General features: G+C 32.9%; 3 protein-coding genes across 7 annotated transcripts; 1 reads left to right on the top strand and 2 right to left on the bottom strand.

Moving 5' to 3' along the window:
* Positions 1-413: 413 nt before the first annotated feature.
* Positions 414-4,159, top strand: LOC100305918 (psbP-like protein 1, chloroplastic). The gene is made up of 7 exons (XM_003552627.5): positions 414-643; positions 725-812; positions 1,595-1,675; positions 1,815-1,897; positions 2,038-2,232; positions 3,453-3,549; positions 3,883-4,159. The coding sequence occupies exons 1-7, from the start codon at positions 581-583 to the stop codon at positions 3,984-3,986; spliced, it is 711 nt and encodes a 236-aa protein (XP_003552675.1). The 5' UTR covers positions 414-580; the 3' UTR covers positions 3,987-4,159.
* A 1,478-nt stretch (positions 4,160-5,637) lies between these two features.
* On the bottom strand, positions 5,638-10,434 carry LOC100777933 (60S ribosomal protein L23a). 3 transcript variants are annotated; one of them, XR_005889764.1, is made up of 5 exons: positions 10,273-10,398; positions 10,070-10,117; positions 8,893-9,259; positions 7,897-8,568; positions 5,638-7,717 (listed from the first exon to the last, which is right to left on the bottom strand). XR_005889764.1 is itself a non-coding variant. In XM_003552626.5 (4 exons), the coding sequence occupies exons 2-4, from the start codon at positions 10,083-10,085 to the stop codon at positions 8,484-8,486; spliced, it is 468 nt and encodes a 155-aa protein (XP_003552674.1). In that variant the 5' UTR covers positions 10,086-10,117; positions 10,273-10,434; the 3' UTR covers positions 5,638-8,483. The 3 variants fall into 3 exon arrangements, 2 of the variants coding, with proteins under 2 accessions (XP_003552674.1, XP_006603025.1); XM_003552626.5 differs by having other exon boundaries at positions 5,638-8,568; positions 10,273-10,434; XM_006602962.4 differs by having other exon boundaries at positions 5,638-8,568; positions 10,278-10,434.
* Positions 10,435-13,600: 3,166 nt separating this feature from the next.
* Positions 13,601-18,722, bottom strand: LOC100777406 (protein-tyrosine-phosphatase MKP1). 3 transcript variants are annotated; one of them, XM_003552625.5, is made up of 4 exons: positions 16,684-18,715; positions 15,640-16,650; positions 13,856-14,043; positions 13,601-13,742 (listed from the first exon to the last, which is right to left on the bottom strand). In XM_003552625.5, the coding sequence occupies exons 1-3, from the start codon at positions 18,133-18,135 to the stop codon at positions 13,987-13,989; spliced, it is 2,520 nt and encodes an 839-aa protein (XP_003552673.1). In that variant the 5' UTR covers positions 18,136-18,715; the 3' UTR covers positions 13,601-13,742; positions 13,856-13,986. The 3 variants fall into 3 exon arrangements, with proteins under 3 accessions (XP_003552673.1, XP_006603022.1, XP_040868160.1); XM_006602959.4 differs by having other exon boundaries at positions 15,640-18,713; XM_041012226.1 differs by lacking the exon at positions 13,601-13,742 and having other exon boundaries at positions 13,906-14,043; positions 15,640-15,817; positions 15,907-18,722.
* Between the last annotated feature and the right edge of the window lie 3,831 nt (positions 18,723-22,553).

Here is a 22,553-nt window from a genome sequence, read left to right as displayed (position 1 = left end):
ATATTATAAGTAAAAAATACATAGACACTTAATAATAATTTATTTTATCACCGCGTAATATTAATAAACAGAATATGATAAAATTGTTAAATCTTATGCACAAAAAAATTATAATAGTAATGTATATAAATTAAATTTGTATGATAAAATAGGTTGATATAATATCGTATATATTTATTTATTTATTATGTATGATCAATTAATTAAAAATCATTATAATATATATTTTATAAAAAAAATTTACAAAATCTAACAATGTTATCATATAGAATATTTTATAATAAAATGTGTACTTAAATCAAATAGTTATATAAATAGATATATCACTTTTAATATAATTTATTTTATATTAAAAATAATTAAAATTAAAATGTGAATCACTTAAGGATTGACTGGTGTGAACCATTGCATGTGAGATTCCTTAAACTAAAAAGAATAAAAAAGATGTGACGAGGACAAATAGTAAGGAGGGAGAGTAGATTGTTATATGGATAAGTGAAAGTTCCAAAAACTGAGTCCTCCACCACACAGAACAAACCAATACAAGTCACTTTGTTCTTTGCATTCTCACACAACAACAATGACGTCCCTGCAGAATTCACCAACGCTTCACCGAACTATGCTCCACAACTCTTTCCCTCAGGTTCACAATCACACACGCACACACACATTCATGCTTTTAACTCCTGCTAATTTGATTCATTCTTCTCTGGTTATGTTACAGAAGCATGCCACTCGTTCATCTCGAAGAGATGCCATTTCCTTCATTGTCAAAGCTGCCCAAGAACCCTCTGCTTCTTTAGCTTCTCAAGGTTTGTTCTTTTTTCATTTGGGTCTCTTGAAGCTGAATTCACAGCTGCCATTATCTTACAACAAGTTATATGTAATATGTGTTATTAGAGTTGCTTGTGTTGGTTGGTTGTAGAATTTGTACACGATATCTGTTTATTTGGCATTCTAGGATGCCTTGTTTGCTGCTCTTTGATACTTCAGAATCCAATGGATAAATAAGTATCTTTCAATATCTCCTTGAGCGTGCCTCTATATATCAATGTAGGCAAATTAGCTTTCTGATGAAGATGCACTGTGCAATGTTAATCTTGTTGTTTAAATCAAGAATTATCCCTCACAAGTATAATGTAACCCACCCACATATGAATCATTTAGGCCATTGACCTTGTTTGTGTTTTTGAAGAAACAATAGTTCTTGGGAATGGGGAGTGGAAATTGTAAGCAGCTGTTGTAGTTGGGGTGTCATGTGGAGCACAAAAAATCCGAATACGAATTACACGTTATTCGCAATGAAATCTGAACAGTTTTGATTACCAATCCCTATACCTGTTGTAAACAACTTTAGATCCTCCTACAACATTCTTTTACTAGTCCTCCTACTTGCTTTGTATGGTAGTAAGTATTGAATTTTTATTTGTTTACTAGACACTAAATGCATTTGTTTTTTCATTTAATACTTTCTTTATAAAGTATTAGGAAAACTTGTTAGAGATATAACACTACTCTTAGCTGACATTGCATTGTTATCATTAACTGGGACTATATCAATTTTTGTTTTTAATCCTTTGCCATACCTTGGCAGATAGACAAAGAAGGCGCCAAGTGATTGCCTTTGGAACCACTGCCCCATTAGTTTTTCTGTTCAACCAACACTCGAACTCTTGTAAGATTGCATTATAAGCAGTTAAATTTTCCATATGTTACTGAATTGTGCTTGATCAGGAAGGAACAAATGCTGTTTATGAGACTTTCCTAAATACTGATGCCTGACATCCTGAGGATATACCCTTGATATGGCTCAGTTGCTGCAGAAAATAAGAAGGGATTTTTGCCTGTTTTGGACAAGAAAGATGGATATTCATTTCTCTACCCTTTCGGGTGGCAGGTGAGCATTGTTATAATACTGTCTGCACTCTGCACCAGTGTGACTTTTTTTATCTATATCAAGTTGATTTATTGATACAAAACTAAAATGGAAGTTAAGGTTAGCTCCTTCATCTCTTTTTTATCATGGGGAGTGAGCAGGAAGTAGTAATTGAAGGTCAAGATAAGGTGTTCAAAGATGTCATTGAACCACTGGAGAACGTCAGTGTAAATGTGATACCAACTGGCAAACAGGATATTACAGAATTTGGGTCCCCTCAAGAGGTTGCTGAAACTCTAATAAAAAAGGTTTTGGCACCTCCAAACCAGAAAACCAAGATAGTAGAAGCAAAAGAGGTTTGATGTCTTACATTTATTTTTCTTGTTTGTAGTAATTTTTTTTGTTATTTGGACTCTGCACATTTAATGCATTGATATTTGTTCTGCAGACATAAGTGCATGTGTGTTTTGTGACCCCCATGCAATTCTATTCTGCTAATCTTATTTGATTTTGATCTCAAGCTTTACACAGGATATAGTTACTTGAAGAAGTAAAATGTTATTCTTCCTATGCCACCATTGAAAATGTTGATATCATTTATCTATGTCCCTTTTACTTTATCATGGGGAAAAAAAATCTCTGTCTAAGGTGACTTTCGTGGTGACTCAATTCACAGATAGCTTTGTCCTCTGGGAAGATGAGGAAATTTTACTAATGATGGGATTTCACCAATCACAATAGTAGCATTGTAGTCTCACTCTCACATCCCAATCTTATTTTACAGAGACTGTCTTCAATTTGGACATCTTAGCTAAAGGGAATTTGCCTTCAAATAGCATATGTAGTTTTAAATTGGGAAGTTCTGTTCTATCTTACAATGTATTAAGAGAAAAACAAATCTTGTCTTCAAAAACTTCTATAGCTTAACAATGTAAGTTATTGAATTTTTAACATCTTCCCTAACAAAACATCAGCAAACTAGATGAATTCCAGTTTTAGAGGTTTGTAGTATTCATACAGAAACCATTGCCAACAAATTGAGAAGAGAAGATTAGATAATAGTTAGAAATAGGATTACAAAGAAGAATGTTCATTTTTCTCTTTTGGATAAAAAGAACAGAAATCTTTTATGTTTTTGAGTGTGTTTGGCCTGAGAACAGTTAAGTCATCATCATATTCTGTTATTTGATTTGATCTTCCGGACATAAGGAAGAATCACAATTTAAAAACTTGTGAAGATTTCAAATATTAATGGAGAGAGTGTTAAATTGATGTGTTTAGCACATCATAAACAACTCTGAATTTGGCTACTGACTTACTGTTGTCAAATAGGAAATATTTAAGCAACTAAATGCTACTCTTGAATTTGTTTTCCTTGTTTCTTGTTTTCTGAAGGTATCTAATCATGTTGATGAATATGTGTTCTGTGATTATCATTTCTTTTATGCAAAACGTGTGCCACCTGCATCAAGTACCTCCAATGTTCTGATCTCTGGTTCTTATGTGTGAGTATATATATGTTTGTATAACTGCAAAGACACTGATCATGACTTGCTCCATCTATGTAATGCTTCAGCAAGATGTTGAAGGAAAAAAGTACTATCAATTTGAGTTCATTGCTAAGGCTCCAAACTATACTCGTCATGCTCTCAGCACAGTCTCCATTGGCAATGGTATGATTTGATCCTTTTAAATATTTTAAGTTGGTGATAAAGTCTGTAAATTGACCTTTTATTCTTTCATATTTAAAAATTAAAACTTACATAAAAGTAGCAAAGTGCCTTGAACCTTTAAAATTACATAAAAATAGCAAACATGCTCTAGTGTCTAAAACTCAAATGTGTTGATTTTCATATTAAAACCAAAATATTTGAGCTTTAGATAAATAAATATTAAATAACTAAGGTCTAACGAGATCGGAATTACATTCTTATGAAAAAAATTTCAGAAGTCAATTCCAAGATTTTTATTGATGTTTTTGCTTATGTTGTAATTATAAATTGTAGGTAAGTTTTACACCTTAACAACAGGAGCAAACGAGAGAAGATGGGACAAGATGAAAGACAGGCTGCAGACAGTCATAGAATCCTTCAAAATTTTCGATGTTTGATAATGATCCTTACTATTACCATTTACCATATTAGAGATATTAAACTCTTCAGCGAGAATGTTCATTTGAGCTTTATAGTCCCAAGTTTAATCTGTTTGCTTATAACTTTATCCAAATATATGTACAATAAATGAGTAATGCATTGTATAAAAAAGGGGGGAAATTCTTATGCATACAGCAAAATTTCTAGCAACGATAACTCGATAATATAACCTATTAAAAGAGTCAACTCAACATATTTTAATTTTAAGCCTAAAACCTCTCGGATCAAAGAGTTTATTAATTTTTTTTAACCAAAGTATTTCTCGACCAGAAGTCACGGATTAATCAATTGTGGTATTGGGATCATTTACAAGAGGTCAACATCTCTTAATAAATATTTTTTCACACACATTTTTATGCGAGCCTGATATTGAATTAAAGAGTTTACAACACCATGTATAAAGTTTATTTAATAGATAAAACAAAAAATTGTGAGAGACTTTATATAAAAATAGTTTCCAAACTCGGAAAATATGATTCCAGGGAAATAATCATTTAAGAGGCATTTATTTTACAAAATCTTATTGAATTCCAGAAAATATGGCATGTTTGTTAGAAGGCTTCAAAAAATATTCTTAAGTACAATTCATTCCCAGGATTCCATGACTGATGTTAATTTGGATTTGACTTTAAAAAACTGTTTATTTGGATAATTTCATTGGTGGGAAGGCTAAGGACGATAGTGCGAAGGATGACGTGATGTTAAAGACAATTCATGCTTTTCAAAATTCAGGAATTACAGACAAATGATCCGAATTACATTCCTAAACATAATCAATTTAAAAACATAAAACACGGGATCTCTTTTATGTGCCTCAAATCATTTTTATTAGAGAAATATATTTTAAGTCTTCATATTTTCATAGTGTACAATTTAATTCCTACACTTTATAAATAAACACATTTATAATAGTCCCTTTCAACCCGAAGTTAAAAAATGTGTACAAATTGAAGAGTAAGTACAACTGTACAAGGATTAAAAAACTTTTTTATAGTTCAAGGACTAAATTACAGAATATAAAACTTTGGGACTAAAATCAAAATTCAACAAATCTAAATTACACAATATAGAGACTAAAACATATTACCCTAATTAATCTATTCAACGAAAGTTGGTGTTTAAATGGAAATTCTGATCAATAAATCTAAATGGAAATGATTTGTGTTTTGCACTCCTTTCCTGAAACTTGGAACATCCAATCAGTCACCACGCAAAATCTAGGGCTCATCCTTGCATTCGCACAACTGCACGCCAAGGCATGCGTCAGAAATGGTTACAAGACTGGGTGCGTCTCCACCCCCTATTGCACAAAAGACTAGTGCACACGAAGTGGGTACACAAGCATTCCAACATCTAACCATTCTCCAGATGCATATATACTCTAACTTCAACAAGAAGGGCCAACCAATCCTTTTTCTTCTACGATAGTATGTTATCTTCAAAATAGTATGTTTGTGTATGTAATGTATTAATAATAATATTTAATATTAATATTAGCACATTCAAATGCCTATATGCAGAACAGGTCCTACTTGAGACTAATATATGACTCTCCTTTTACAATTTCTAAGGTAAAAAAAGGGCACAAGAGAGACGGAGGAGCAGAAGTTTTACGTGTGGAGTCCAGATGTAGCTCAAATAATAACAGCATATTATTGGGCAACGATGGACACCTTTCAAGAGATTTTATCATAAAACATGGGAAACCCATATTTATCAGACTCACTCTTGGTATTTTATGTCCCAGACATGTAACGGTCTCTACCAAACTCCAAACAAAGCAGACACCTGACTATGTCTGGTAAGAAAAATAACAGGTATTCTACCACGATAATAGGAATTCTAAATTTTAATAGCACAAGTAATAAAGAAAAATTTTGTTGAAGGAACAAAGGCAAAGGGCTGAGGTTTTGCGTTGTGGAGTCCAGATGTAGCTCAAATAATAACAAAAATATATTATTGGGCAACGATGGACACCTACCCAAGAGATGTCACAAGACAACATGGGAAAACCATAATTATCAAACTCACTCTCAATATATTATGTACCAGACAAGTAACAGTCTCTACCAAATTTCCAATCGAGGTGGCCACCTGACTATCTCTGGGATTTTTAAGAAAAAAGTCAGCAATTGTTTTTCTCTTAACAAAACTCAACCACCATAATAGGAACAAGCAATAATTAAATATTGTGTGTATATCAGTACATTCATAAATTCTAATTTCATGACTAATGCAGAAAAGCTTTGGTTCAAAAGAACAAAGCTGAGTGAGGGGCAGTGGTTTTGCGATGTGGAGTCCAGATGTAGCTCAAATAATAACATATATTATTGGGCAACGATGAACACCTTTCCAAGAGTTATAGGACAACATGGGAAACCCATATTTATCAGACACACTCTAAGGATATTTTGTTCCAGACATGTAACAGTCTCTACCAAATTTCCAAACACGGAAGACACCTGACTATGTCTGGTATTCAAAAGAAAAAAATCATGAATTGTTTTCCTCAGCAACAAAGGGAAAAAAAACTTAACACCAGTATTCAACCACCATAATAGGAACTACAAATAATTAAATCTTGTTTGTGTGTGTATATCAATAAGTTCTTAAATTCTAAAAGCCTGACTAATGCAAAAAAAGTTTTGCTTGAAAGGAACAAAGTTGAGTAAAGGGGCAGAAATTGTGATGTGGAGTCCAGATGTAGCTCAAATAACAAAGTGTATTATTGGGCAACGATGGACACCTTTCCAAGATATGTCATCAGACAACATGGGAAACCCATATTTATCAGACTCACTCTCAGTATATTATGTCCCAGACATGTAACAGTCTCTACCAAATTTCCAAAACACGGTAGACACCTGACTATGTCTGGTATTCAAAAGAAAACTATTACAGGTATTCTACCATCATAATAGGAACTCGCCATCATTATTTGTATATCAATAGATTCTAAATTCTAATAGCATGACTATTGCAGACAAGATTTGGTTGAAAGGAACAAAGGTTAGTGAGGGGGCAGAGATTGTGATGTAGAGTCCAGATGTAACTCAAATAATATATCAACTAATACATTCATTGATTGCTAACTATAACAGCACTTTTATTTTTGTCACTACAATGTATCAATATACACTATAATATACTAAAAACACAAAACCTTTAAAACTAACATAGCTCAGTGCCAAAAGGCTTCTCGATGTGCAAAGGTATAAGGGAGGGTCATTGTACACAGCCTTACCCTTACATATGCAAAGAGACTGTTTCCAGATTCAAACCCACAACCAAATGGTCACAAATGCAAACCCTTAGATTAAATTTATCTCCAGTTTCATTTGTGTGGATCAAGAAACAAGACAACTAATTACAGGCAAGCAAAAATGAATTGAACTTTCTGTAGTCAATTACATATGGGTAAAACCGTGAACATATCTTTAAATTATCCACTACCAACATGACAACACATTCCAAGTGAAGAAAACTAAATTATGCTGGTGTTCAGGACAAAAAATTTTACCTTGGAATACAAGGAAATGGAGACTGATCAAACCTTGGAAACAATGGAGTCAGTAAACTACTTTTTCCTTCCACTACTCTGCTCTGCATGCAATCTGAGACTGCTTGTTGGAAGATGGTAGCAGATGACAATGATGACTCACAGGGGAAACAATGGAATGGTTTGTGACTAAGCATTAATGAAGATGAAAATAAATAAGCGGGATTAGTGTTAACCAATTTAGGATTAGGATGCTAGCTAGGTTTACAGATGATTTCTTTAGTAAAAATTAGTATTCATTAGTAATATTTAATTTGTGAATTGACCCATAACCTACACTAATGCAGTTAATGAGTTTTGTAAGTTACTTTCTTGGAATGTTGTGATGGCTTCAAACAGTTATGGCAAAGCACTACACAATCCAGAGCATTGGAAACAGCCAAAACCTTGCACAGAAACATTCATAAATTATAAGAAAGACAACTAAATCTATTTTTAATAAAACTAGAGTTTAAAACAGGGTTTCATTGGTTTGGATTCAAATTCTTGTTCATCCAATAAAATGAGTTGGCCCAAACAGTAGCATGTCTTGAACTTCAAATCCTATGAGAGCACCATAAGCAGACTCTGCACCATGTGCATAATTTAACACAGAAAATGAGTTGAATAAATTACTCATAATACTGACTTAAACCACAGAAACTGAACAATCAAGGTGGAAATTTATTTCTGGTGAGATATATAGCATATTTAAGTGGTGATAATGATAAAGCAATCAGTCACAGATTAATTATTAATTATACTAGTATAAAACTGAATTCATAAAAATGTTCTGAACTCAAAATTGAATAAACAATAGTTAATACATATGGAAAACAAAGAGTCCTAACTCAGGACATGTAGAACAACTATCTTAACAATGAAGGATTGGCTTTGCAAAAATCAAGAGTACAACTTAGATGATACCAATCTTGTTAGCTACATCCAAGGCATCATAGTCTGGAGTCAACCTAACATAGGCTTTCTTTGTTCCATCAGGCCTGCAAAAAAAAAAAAAAAACCAAGTTGGTAATAAAAAACAAAGAAATATACTGCTTAATATAATATATTATGTGATACTCATTAATGAAGCACTCCAAGTACAAAGTGCAATGTAAAAAAAAAAAACTACATAACTTCTTTAAATAGTTATAAGTTGATTCATCTGTATGTCAGTATTGTGAATGTGAATCTACTTCTAAGGACACAAGTTAACAGAAACCACTGTAAGCTAAGCAATTGGTCCTCTTTCTCTACATTTGGTTGTTTATCAACAATTCAAAATTACATGTAGCAGATCTAAATACATTTTTCATTTCCATTACCTGATTAAAGTATTCACTTTCTTCGCCTGAATGTCATACATCTTCTTCACAGCATCTTTAATCTTCTTTTTGTCAGCACGGAGGTCAACAATAAAAACCAGTGTGTTGTTATCCTCAATTTTCTTCATTGCAGACTCAGTAGTTAGAGGAAATTTAAGTATCTGGTAATGGTCCAACTTGTTTCTGGGTGGAGCACTAATACGAGGGTACTTAGGGTTCCTTTCTTTCTTCAATGTCCTTGGCCTGTGAAATGTAACAGATGTCCTGATCTTTTTAGCTTTCTTCTTAAACACTTGGCCACCTGATTTGACAGCCTTTGCTGTCTTCAAAGCCTGAGCTTTGGGATCAGCCTTTTTGGCATTGTCCGCTGCACAAGGAAAAAAAAAGTAATTAGATAATTACCAGGAAACCAGTACTGCTTTGAGCATTTGCCACCAATGTCTATAAAACAATGCATCAACCTAAAAGACAATTTGGAAACAGAAAATCAAACTAGCAAAAACTGACAAAAAGATGCATTACAAGGAAGAGCAGGACATGACTTATGACTGGAGAGTTAAAAGGAAATGCAAACTAAAGGAAAGCCAAATACTTATGTATTATTTGTCAATATCTCGACAAACACTCCAAACTCGCTGGTATAAATGAAAAACAAAATATTCTTCATTCAGGTAATATTAAAGAAAATGACCAGTGGCACATCCATTTTCTTTAAATTAGGAATACATTCAGTCAGTTCACAAGCACACACTGGAATTCAAGAGCCCCGTAACCAAAAGAACCAAAAAAAAAAGTAGTGCATTCACCATAATAAGCTATGAAGCACCGACACCGACACCAACACCAACACCGGACACGACACGGACACGGACACATGGACACCTGTAATATCCAAAATATAAAACGTAATACAGGTGTCGTGTCGGTGTCGGACACTGACACGGACGCGTGACACGGCAAGGGGCTGGATGTCAGTGCTTCATAGATAATAAGTACCATATGCACCGAGTATCCAACATCAGAAAACAGGATATGTTTTAGCACAAAACAGACCATTACTAGCATCCAACTTTTTCAGCAACAAAACATAAATATCAACATTACATACATGAGCCTCTAGATAAATAGATTGATAATATTGAAGAAATGACCATAAAAAGAATAATGCAAGACCCACCCTTAGCAGGAGCCATTGTAATCACTCACCGGCAATTCTTACAACCTCCTGCATATACATTAATAACACTAAACTGCATCAGCCAATTAAAGCATAAGCAAGTTTTTTTAAAATAAAACGAAAGCTACACGAAAACAAGCTTCAGCATTCAGATTCAAAATAAAATGGCTTAGTGGAAATGCATGAATCAAAAATTACGAAACCTTACAAAACGGATGGCTGCTGCAGAACTAGGGTTTAGGGTTGAACAGCTGAAGGAGGGAGGTGATTTATATAGAACACGAAATTACGGTAACAAACTTGTCGGGCCCAAGATCTGAAATCCAAAGAACTTGTGCCTATAGTTTTCAAAATGGGTTGATATCAATGATTTGGTCCGAGACACAGAACATAAATTAGCCCACCATAAATTATTTATTTTTTAAAGTTTATTTAAGTATTTTTATGGTATGAATTTTTTTAAATAAATATAAATTAAAAATTGAGAAAATATTAATTAAATTTATAAATTATTTTAATAGTAATAAAAAAAACTAATGAATGATAAAAAAGTATGGGAATTTTTATTTTATTTTTTAAATGTAAAAATAATTTGGTTTAAAAAATATTATTTTTATTTAAAATACCATAGAATTTAATTTACATGTCTTGTTGGTGATAATGGTGGTGATAGCGGTGATAGTGTCGATGATAGTGATGATGATGATACCAATATCAATGTCGATGATAATAATAATGACGATAGTATCAATAATAATGATAATAAGAAATGGTCATTATCAAATATACAAATAGTGCTTCTTCTAAACAAGAAACAAAATTCACATGTATTTTTGTTTTAAAAATGAATATAAAAGTGTTTTAAAATTAAGTTAAAAACTCTTTTATCTTCATTTTTGTCAAAAGCATTTTATTCTTGAAAATAAAAATAAATAAGAAAATTGCAAACATCCCAAACGATCACTTAATTCCATGGATATTTTTTTAAAAAAAATGATATTATATATTAATTAAAGATAACTAACTTAACTATTTTTATTAGTATTTGATTTGATAATATAAAAATAAAAAGATAGTATTTAATTCATGGTTTTTATATATCAATTGAAATGTTTATTTTATGTAGCGTGTCTAAAAATTATGGCAAGTAACAATTAGTGTCTTCAAGTCAAAGGACTAGATTAGAAGTGAAAGATAATTACACAAGATACAAATCTAAAAAACTGTTGTAAATGTGTCATTTTCAAACAAATTTTATGGGATACCATTACTCTTTGTGGTTTATGATCTATAGTGTGGCAAATTGACCTAGATGGGGTAGTTTTAGAAACTATTTCCCAAACTAGGTCCCTTTTGAAACATATTACAAACAGGTGTTGTTTTTTTACGTGAATCCAAGCTGCATGCAAATGAAACCGTCATGCACGCTGGCGAAATGACGAGGGAAGGGCACGTGGCATATCGCCACTGCCACTGGCGACACAGCCAATGGTTGTCGCCATTCCCATTGACGACTCCAGCTTGGACTGAAGCCGCTGGTTTGATTGACGAGTTCGGAGGCAGCAAGGTGCAGGGGGCACAGGGGTTGCAGCCTTTGAGGGAGGGAGTCGTCATTGCAGCTGGCAGGACAGGTTCGAAAATCGCCATTGAAGTTGGCGGGATAGGTTCCTCATATATCTAGCTTTCCTTTAAATTGCATGAGCCAGTTCAGTGCTTCGTGCTTTGTTACTGAGCTGTTTTTCTTTCTCTGTTCTTCACCATTAAAATTTGTTAGCTTCAATTATGTAAGTTTGTGTGAATAAAATTATTTATGTGAAGTAATTATTTGGAGAAAGTTTTAATCTAAAGTGCAGTATAATATTTTATTTTTTTAAGTACATTTATTTCAGTTTGTTATTGAGGTTTAAAAATTTTTCTGTGTGTGTCTTCTTCAGTATTAAAATTTCGTAGCTTCACTTTTGTAAGTTGGTCTGTAATAACAAAATATATCCTGAAGTAATTATTTGGAGAAAGTTTTAATCTCAAGTGCAGTATTTTATTTTTAAAATATTATAAACAATAAACATCTTCCTTTATTTATATTTTTTTGAGTTTTTTCCTATAACTACACTTACTACTTTAACTAATATATATATATATATATATATATATATATATATATATATATATATATATATATATATATATATATATATATATCAAATTTTACTTATTTATCTATCAAACTTCAAAGGAATCAAAATTTATTTTTTCCCGTGAATGACAAGAAAAAACAAGAAAATATCGTACTACATAAAAAAATATTTCAATGAAGAAAAAGAAATGACGTTAGCAAGGAGAAGAACTGAACGAAGGGAGGGCTACACTTCCGTAAGTCACTTTTCTTCTCTCTCATGCGCTCTCACCCCTCTCTGCACCCCCCAGCCTAGCCTGCACCTAGCTGCCTTTGAACTAGCCAATCAAACCAGCGGCTTCAGTCTAAGCTGGGATCGCCAATGGGAATGGCGACAACCATTGGCTGTGTCACTAGTGGCAATAGTGATATGCCACGTGCCCTTCCCTCGTCATCTCATCAGCGTGCATGACGATTTTATTTGCATACAACTTGGATTCACGTAAAAAACAACACATTTGTAATATGTTTTAAACGGGACCTAGTTTCTAAAATTATCTTATCTAGGTCAATTTGCCTCTATAGTGCACCTTCTTATGTAAGACATTTGATTTGAACTTCTCCCTCGCCAACATCATTAACTATTGTATGTCGTTGCTAGAAATGATTTTCTATAACAACACCATTTCTTTCCTCTTTTCTGCTTCTTTCCGTCTCCTTCCTCTTCTCCGCTCCTTACTCTAATTCTCTCTCCCCACCAACACTAATCTAAAGGTTATTAACAATGGGGCACCATAGAATCCGTCCATTTTTCAACCATTTAACGTGATTCATACTGAAAACAGTTAATTTAGCATTCTCCACGATTTTACAATGTACAAAAAACATCAAATGATAACTAGGAGTGCCTGACAAAAACGATTATTTTCTTACCATTTTCCTATTAGAAAGGTGGTAGCATAGGGGGGAATAATCGACTTCACTAACAATTTTCATTCATATTTAAGAGAATATCAACATTAACAAGCGAATCGATTTACTTCAGTTAATTAAAAAATGCACCCGAACTTTAAACGATGGTAAACCATATCTAAAGAACATTGCATAATCCAATCTTCAAATTGCATTATTTTACATCCCAATTTACAATCGTCAGTTTCGTATCCGCAATCATTCATTGAATTTAGTTTGTTAACCACGTTTGATTACTTGTGAACATACTAATAATATTGCACGGGATTATGTAAAAACATTTACCTTAGTGGTCTATCATACGCATTTTTACCAATCTAATACTAGTATTTTTTTTCTATTAAGAAATCTATATCACCCAGCTATTGAAATTCAAGAAATTGTTCACATACAAGCAAATAAACTACACCATTTTAGGGAGAATATGAAAGAGAGAGAAAGAGAGCTAAAAAGGAATTGTTTTTTTATAAATAACATGAGAATGTGAAAGAAATTTGAGTATATTGAACATAAATTTCTAGGTTGAGGGTGTTAAAGCGCTATACATTCAGCCGAGCTACACTTAGACTTTTGGCATGGGGCAACCTCCTGCAAGTAACATTAACAAAACTCAGTTTTAGGTAGTTTTAGGTAATATGCATAGGAAAGTTAGAGGGACATGCACAACAAGTAATTGTAACAACTAGGATGCCATTCATTACCTCACTGGATTTCTTGTCACAGGGAAGATCAAATTAGAGCCTGAAAATTTGCCATACAAAGGGATAACTGCTGGTGCTGGAAAAGGTTAAAGAAGCTACTTGAACCAAGGATTCTCCTAGTGTAGTTTTAACTACAATGAACTCAGCAAAGCAAGGAACTCTGAGGGTTCCTCATTCTCTTTAACAACCTATCACAGAAGAGAAGATCAACATGAGAATTCAAAATATTGGGACAATGCACAGTGTAATGCTCAACTCAATCTTTTTTTTTTTTTAGAATAGGAAAATTGAAAATAATAGAAGATATATCACAAATCAACAAATGTTAGCAAGGCAAGGTTGGAGTGATTTCTTGACCATAAATTTGACATTATAGGAAACAAAAAAGAAATGGTTTGAAGTTCAAAGTCATTACTTTGATCACAATTTAACAATACAATGCTATGGACGCAAACAAGAGAAGAGAAGAATTAAAGGATAAAACATGTAACATCAAGGGAAACGGACAAATGGAGATGGGCTTCACAGAAAATCTCTTTCCCAAGAAATGAAATAGGTTTTATTGTATCCGCAGATCCTAGCAAGAGTGTTGTCCTTCATTCTCGCAGTTTCTGCATCTTTATTTTTGTGAACTGAAGTGATGAAATGTCACCTTTCAAACCATTAAAGTTAATTTCACCACTTTTTTGTATAGTATTCCAATAAGAAAGAAAGAAATCATTTATGTGGTTTGTGGAAAAACACGTTGCAACAGCTGGCCCACCTAAAATCTTAAAAAGCAACCCAACCTAACAAAACACTAGATTCAGTTAGAGATTCCATCACCTCTTGCGCTATCAATTCCACTGAATGCGGGAAAAAATAGATAATGGTGGACGAGAAAATAGCAAGAAATGTTAGATTTTCTTGCATAAATTGCCCTAGTCAATGTTGATCGATACAGAATCCAGGGCAAAGAGTTCTCTACAACAAACCTCTCTGGTTCCTAGGTATGTAAAAGACCTGGACTCTCCTGATCTCAGTTCTAAAAAATTCTCCAAAACTAAATGTAGCCAACTCCTCCAATCCTCTCTCATCATTGACTACAAGAATCAGGTTCTAATCCTCCTATTCTTCCTAGCCTAGATATTCTAACAAGATACTTCCGGTTTTCTTTATACTCCCAACTGCTAATCTTGTAAAATGTATTAAAAATCTAAGTGGAAGTATATGTGACCAGAAACTGCATACTCAGAAATTATTTACTAGCAAGTCTCTTAGTTCATGGAACTTGTGATGCCATATAATGAGCTTGTGACACTCAATTACCCAAAAATCAGATAGAGAAAGACCCATATGACTTAGGTTTACTTTCGGGGGCCCATGGAATGAAGAAAATACCACCATCCGCTCACACCAAGCAACACTGCAATTGCCACACTGTTTCCTTTCTTGCAATCGATTATTCTGCTTCTGTTCACTCTCTAATAAGCTGCTAACAAGGTATTTAACATTTATAATATAGATGCTATACATTTTGTTTTCAGCATATCATTAAGAATGTTTCCAACCAAAAAAAGATAATGATAGTAAAGAGACCGACTAAGCAAGCACAAGCTCACCTACCATAAATATTGCTTGTGGTTACTATGTTTTAATCTAGAATACCCAAAAAAAGAAAAAGTATGAAATTAATTTTTATGTAGGACTAGAGATAGTATTAAACAGGCATGTCACGACTGCAGCAACTTATTTATTGCATATAGTTGTAAGAATGACGCGACAAAAGAAGGAAAAGGTCATACCTTGATGACTGAGTTCTTTGGCAAACTAAACCGAGCAAGGAGATCACATCCAATTTGATTCCAGTCGACAGCTCCTACATCTGATTGTTTATCAATATCTAAGTGAACCTGTGAAGCGTCACAACTGAAAGACCTCCCTACCCAAATATATAAAATGTTCCCTGCATGTACATGCATACTGGGAGAGAATATGACAAAAGCAGATTTAGAATCCAAATGACTTGCACCAAATGTCTCAATCTTTTCTATACTGGGCCAGTGATATACCGAAGTCTGTGCGACATTATACTGCAGTAAGCCACTGTCATTAGTTCCCTTCAATGTGGTAGACTGACTAAGTGATGATTCCTTGAGGTGCATGCTATCAGCAATGCTTGGCTCACACTTTTGAATGGAATTCACACCTCCATCCTTGGCATGGTTGTTAGACCCGCAAAAATAATCTTTACTATCTGATTGTTGTTGATAGCTAACATTGTCATTAACAAGAATGTCAGATTCTTGACTAGCATGAGACGTTGTCGATTTATCTGTTACTTGTGTCTTATCATTCATTAGCGGCAACATCAGAATTTTTGACAAGCTACCTCTGCGTTCAGCAAGGGAAGTTGATGGTTTCTTCAATGGTAAAGAGGCTGACTGAAACAAGGGATGTGATAACTTGACACCAAGGATATCTGTACTGTGAGACACTGGTTGAGAAGTAGAATTTGATGTGATGGACAAACTAGAAAAATTATGAGAAGTAGAATTTGATGTGATTGACAAACTAGAAAAATTAGACAGAGATGAAGAGTCTGGGGACACTTCTAACAAAAACTTTGAATGAATGCTAGAATCAGAAGTAATGGAATCTGGAGAAACAAAAGACGGTGAGGATGATGATGATATAGATGATGAAGATGACGACAGGGATGAGGATGGAGACAAAATTGCATTTGCTGATGTACGAAGACACAACATGGAATCCGAATAAACCCTTGGAAACGATAGCCGAGGGACCGAAACAACCTCTTTCATGTTACCATGAGGGACCGAAACAACCTCTTTCATGTTACCATGGGAAACTTTACGCCTTACACTCCAACTACTCTCCCTTGCAGGCAAATGGGTTTCATGTTCACCAGATGAACCAAATGGAGGCACGAAGCCTCCCGTGATTGCTTTTGTGAAAACTTCGTAATCAACATTGTATGCATCTACTCTCCTCTTACCAGGCAAAACAAATAGTTTTCCATCTTCTATCCTACTGCCAGATTTGCCAGATTTGTCCATTAAGGGCAGAAAATCTGAAAAAGCATCCCAAAAGTAAACAGGCTCCTCACCTTCCTTAATCATCACAATAGGCCCTTGTACCTTCTCATACCGGACAATCTGGCCAACAGCCCCTCTGGCGTCCCTCTCCATGGTGGCCTCACAGTTCTTACCCACCCAAACATATATTGCTGAAGGAATGTGCACGATAAACGCACCTCTGGAGTCCAATGCAGCTAATGAAGGATCCACCAACATTTTTGGAACAAGATGCAAAGGATCATACGGCGAATGGGGAGCAATTCTATACATCCTCAGCAAAGAGCTAGGGCTAAGAGGGACAGCATGAACCCTCTTCTGGCACTGCAACAGCTGGCAAGCAAACCCCATATTTGGATCAGCAATCCCTCTCGCCGCCTTCACAAACTGAAAAGCATCATCAAAACTCTGCCCTTCCCTCCACATAAGGTAAGCAATGACCAAGGAGGTAGACCTAGACACCCCTTGACAACAGTGCACAAACACCCTCCCACCTTGCTCCCTGACATCCTCAAAATAGTCAAACACATCATACAAAATACTAGTAATATCCTCAGATGGACTATCCTGCAGCCACAAAGTCCTATAAACAAAATCAGCCTTAAAGTACTCAGGACACACAAACCCCACACAATTCAAGACATGAGTTATCCCATTATGCTTCAAGATGTCCCTATCCCTGGCAACAGCATCACCACCAAGGTACACATGATCAGCAACTTTTGAACACTCTTTATCAAAAAATGCAATCTTATCCCTCTTCACAAGCCCATTCCCATTGTTACTCCTACTATGATCAGGGTTGTTATGCTGAATGGAAGACAAATCAAGTTTCAACCTTTCACCATTGCTACCATTACCTCTCCCGCCGGGGGTGGTAGGCGGCTGCGGCCACTCACCGATGTCGTCGGAGCCCGCCTTCGGCCACTCGTCGAGGCTCCGCCGGGCGATGGAGAGCGGCTGCAGCGGTGGCAGGCACGACCGCGCCTTGCAATTCTGCTGCGACCGAGGCGTCAGCGGCGGCGGACCAAACCGCCGGTTCTGGCCGTGAGTACCGTCAGCGGCACCGGAATCGGCGAAACCCTTCTCCGTCTCGCCGGAAGAGGCGTTTCCGGCGGCGGTTCGCGAGGAGGACCACGACGCCGACCGCCAGAACATCTTCCGGGAGGCGGAGAGGTGGCCCGCGTCATCGTTCCCCACCATACCCACTTGCAAAAGAATCGGAAAATTCGAATTTTGAGCAAAACCCACGAAGGATTTGAAGAGCCCTAAGCACCTAGGTTTTCTGGGCAACGCAGAGACGGTGCGCGTTGAAGGCTATTGAAGAAATCGTGGCCGCGTAGGATTAAGCATTTCATAAAGGGGAAAGGAACCCACGAAGAAAAGAAGAGTAGCGGAAAGAAAGCGCATCTGAATCTTGAAGTGAAAAACTGAGAGGGTGGGTGGGTAGGGGAAAATCGAAGGAAAGGTGGGATTTTTACGAAGAGGTGAATGTTTTTGGGGTTTGGGAGGGGAATTGGGATTTGATTTGAAAAGGGGGGATTAGGATTTAGGAATTGAGTGAGGGAGAAAGGTATTTGAGTTGTTGCTGAGAGCAGGAAGAAAAGTGGTTCATAGGAGGGAAGAGGAGGGGAAGAACATATGCATAGAGTAGTATTTTTGTATTGAGTGGGGAGAGTCCTTTCTATATTTATGCCACCTCAGTTTTTCTGTGTTTGGGGTTTTCTCAGTTATTTTTATTTTTATTTTTATTTTACTGTAAAAAATGGCACATAAATCAGGAATATGATTTGTCTTGCATTGCCAACCCAAGGAGAGGAGACCAGCAAGAGTTGGATAGGTATATATGGAAGAAATTAAACATAAGTCTTTAATTGAATAATGACTATTGCCATTTAAGGAAAGAAAAATACTTATCAGTCAACAATTTGCTTTTCACATTTTTAATGCTTTCAAGTTTCAATATATGAGGCGTGAAGTATGCATGCATGTAATTATTATTTTTTGTATAATGGAACTAAATTTTCATTTGAAATATTAATATGAAATCAAAATATTAATTTTTCATCTAACAAATACAATGATAAGTTGGTTTCCTTATTAAAAAAAGAGACCAAATTGTGAATTAAACAAAATAAGTGACTAAAATTGTAATTTAATTTATTTTATCTAATGAATTATGGACATTTAATAGAGAGTGACTTTTCAATGTGTGCATTTATTTTATTATTATGTATTGTGAAAATGATAATAAGTTTTAATGTTGTCATTAATAAACATTTGAATTTGTGCATTCTTTCATTAATTATTATTATAAGTTCATTTGTCTTTTACTATAAGGTTTTGCTATCCAATGTTTTAATGACATTGTTTAAGGAATTAAAAAAATTATTAAAAATTATATGAGAGCATGTTTTAAAATCATAAGGAAGTATATTTTTGTGTGTTCCAATTAACATTTTGTTATTTTTCTTTCTTAATAAGTATCATAATAACATTTGTTAACATTTACCTTTACTATCTAATAAAATAAGAAGGTTTTTACATGCTTCTTTCCACCCATAATAAAGATATTTTAGACAATTCATTTTTAGTTATTAGCAAATGCTAAGATCATTGGTTAAGAGAGTAAAAGGAAAAAAGTTTTTTTATTGGCATGCTAATAAATGTACTTCATATAATTTTTAATAAAAACTTCTAATTTTAATTCCTTAGTGGATATCTTAAGACGTTTGTTAATAAGAGCCTTAATTAGTTTATCTTTTATTTATCTAATGAATTATCCTAATCAATGGAACATTTAATAGGAGATAGTTTTGAATGGTATTAAGGGAAGAATCCAGAATTTTAATGATGACGTTAATGAATATTTAAATTTTTACATTCAATTATTAGTTATTATACATTCATTTATTCTCTTTTACAATGCCTTCATTACTAACTAACAATCTTTTAAGGTTATGTTAAGAAATATTTAATTGATATAAATTTAGTCAAAAATATTCTTAGCTTTTCAACTACTCTTGTCATAAAATAAGAATGATAGGAACACATTTTTTGAAATATACTTTTTCCTAATTGCTTAAATTTTTATTGTAAATAATAAAATCATTTTTTTATTATTTTTAATAAATTTTAACCAATAAAAAATTTGTTTGAAAGGGTGTTTCTAACATTTTCTGCCATAAAATTGCCATAAAATTATCATGACTTATATCCATGAATAACAAATGCATTGTATTAACTACCAACTTATTTTTATGGTTGGTGTTTGTTTTCAATGAAAACATGAATTTATCATCTTAATTATATATAGAAGTATTGTTAAATAAACATCTTAAAAAAAATCTAAAAGGGCCATTATTTTGAAAAAAAAGAAGTTAAAAAGACTAGTATCTTGGAATTGAAGGGAGTAATAAAGTAAATAAATTTTGGCAGTTTTTTTATATAAAAAAACACTTTAGACAATTAAATTTTAACTATTTTATTTATTTATTTAATGAATCATATTAATTACGCAAACATGTAATTAAATACGCATTTTAAATTCACATTTATTATTAAATAACCGGAGAAGGAAAATAGATTTTTACAATGTCATTAATGAGTATTGAATTTGTGCATTCATTCAGTACTCCCCCACTCCATAATAATTATCGTATTAGAAAAAAAAATATTTTAAAATAATTATTATTGTAGTTCTTAATTAATATAATATTAATTTTTTTTTCTTTTATATCATTATAATATTAATGATATGATTAATTTTATAAAATTATCATTTATTAGATTTTTTATATATATGTAAATCAACTTAGGATGATAATTATTATGAAGTGAAAACAATATTTTTTATCCTTGTAATTTATTATATTTATAAATTTAATTTATTATAATCTGAATAAGTTTAATTGTGATAAAAACTAATAAAAAAGTAAATTTGATTAGTGTTGAATTTGTTCAAATGATTAATTTTTTTATATGTAAAGTGGTAATCATATATAAACAATTGATAAATATATATATTGTTACTATAAATTCAAAGGAGCTTAAATGACAATTTAATTGTTTTTCCTTTTACTTTTTATGTTATATAAAATAAATTTTTTATATAATCAGTTGAAATTTATTCAGTCTAATATTTTTAAAGAAAATAAAAGTCATATTATATATACATATATCATAAAATAAAATAATTAATAAGTTATATTTTAAAACTATAAAAATCAAATATACACTTTACACAATTAATGGTATTGAGTTTAAATAACCAAGTATTTTTTCTGACGGAAACCAAATATTTATAGTAACATAGAAATTTAAAGAATTATTCGTTTAACTTTCACGAGTGATGTATAATTGTAAATGTTATTTTAAAAATAAAGATATAAATTATATTTATTGATAACAATTGATCCAGGATCTCATCGGTATCCGCAAAAATTATCCATGATAAATAGTGTAATTACCACTTAATAGGTGAAAGTTGGATACGGGTAATTACTCATAAATTTTTGTGGGTAAGGATATCTTAGTCTGGAATCTTATTCATACTCACACGTAATAACAATAAATAAATAAATTAAGAGATAGATCATGTTTTTTAATTCACCAAAAATATCACATTTTTTATTTCTTATTTGTTAAGAGGTACATAGCATTTTTTTAATTCACATGAAAAATCATGTTTATTATATAGAAAAATCACCTTCCTTATTCACAAAATAATAATAAAAAGAAACACATCCAAAAACCATTTACAAACATTATCTTTTAGCATAAAAAATCACATTCTTTATTTGCTTGAAGGTCATGTTTTGTATAGGATTTTGTTTTTTATGATATTTATGACAATATTTTATGAAAGATCTTCTAATGAAGTTTTAATTTAATTATCATCATATTTTTAATCAATATTTTTTTAAAATTTTCATATTAATTAAAGTGTGAATAATGGAAACATATATGAGTAATTTGGTACCCAACCGGAAATGTGACTTGTATTAAAGTTATCACCTATCTAGGTGAGTTGGGGGTGTGAGAAACGATTTTTTTTTAATGTGCAAGTATGAGGATGGCTTATATGATATCTTATATTGTCATTCCTAATTATTACAATTTACGTCCAACAAAGAAATTTCGTGCTTCATCACACAGTTAAAAAACTAGTACTATACCACAAGCTACAAATAGAAATATGTGTTCAATATGTAGAATGTGAAATTCAAACATTCTATAATATTACATTTTCATCAGTAAAAAAAATTGATAACTTCTTAACTACTATAATCAAAGAAACTTCAAAATTAATCTTAACACTCCCAACAAAATTTCACACATTTCCATAATGAATATATAAATCAGCAAGACAATTTTATAACGTTTACATGAATGTTAACTTTATATTTACACGTGTGGAACTAAAATTGATATTCGCGTGCTTCTCTTTTTCAATTCAAGGAAGTACCCAAACCGACCATAAGACATAATTCTACTGTATTAATTATTTCTGCATATATAACTAAGAGGAGAAATGGAGTCGATAAAGAAAAATCAAATATATTGTTTTTCATATATGGAGAATTAATCTATTACTTGATATTACTAATACTCTTTATATT

The sequence above is a fragment of the Glycine max genome, chromosome 18 (assembly GCF_000004515.6).
Source record: "Glycine max cultivar Williams 82 chromosome 18, Glycine_max_v4.0, whole genome shotgun sequence".
NCBI lineage: Eukaryota > Viridiplantae > Streptophyta > Magnoliopsida > Fabales > Fabaceae > Glycine > Glycine max.
This window is presented reverse-complemented; position numbering and strand designations above follow the sequence as displayed.

What these genes read in the sequence shown, in the direction of transcription:
- LOC100305918 (XM_003552627.5), top strand. Translation starts at nt 581, where the DNA reads ATGACGTCCCTGCAGAATTCACCAACGCTTCACCGAACTATGCTCCAC. An exon ending in TCCACAACTCTTTCCCTCAG is followed by an intron (nt 644 to 724) that starts GTTCACAATCAC and finishes GTTATGTTACAG; the next exon opens with AAGCATGCCACTCGTTCATC. An exon ending in CAACCAACACTCGAACTCTT is followed by an intron (nt 1,676 to 1,814) that starts GTAAGATTGCAT and finishes GATATGGCTCAG; the next exon opens with TTGCTGCAGAAAATAAGAAG.
- LOC100777933 (XM_003552626.5), bottom strand. An exon ending in AAAGTGAATACTTTAATCAG is followed by an intron (nt 8,569 to 8,892) that starts GTAATGGAAATG and finishes TTTTTTTTGCAG; the next exon opens with GCCTGATGGAACAAAGAAAG.
- LOC100777406 (XM_006602959.4), bottom strand. Translation starts at nt 18,135, where the DNA reads ATGGTGGGGAACGATGACGCGGGCCACCTCTCCGCCTCCCGGAAGATG. An exon ending in CAAAGAACTCAGTCATCAAG is followed by an intron (nt 14,044 to 15,639) that starts GTATGACCTTTT and finishes CTTCTGTGATAG; the next exon opens with GTTGTTAAAGAGAATGAGGA.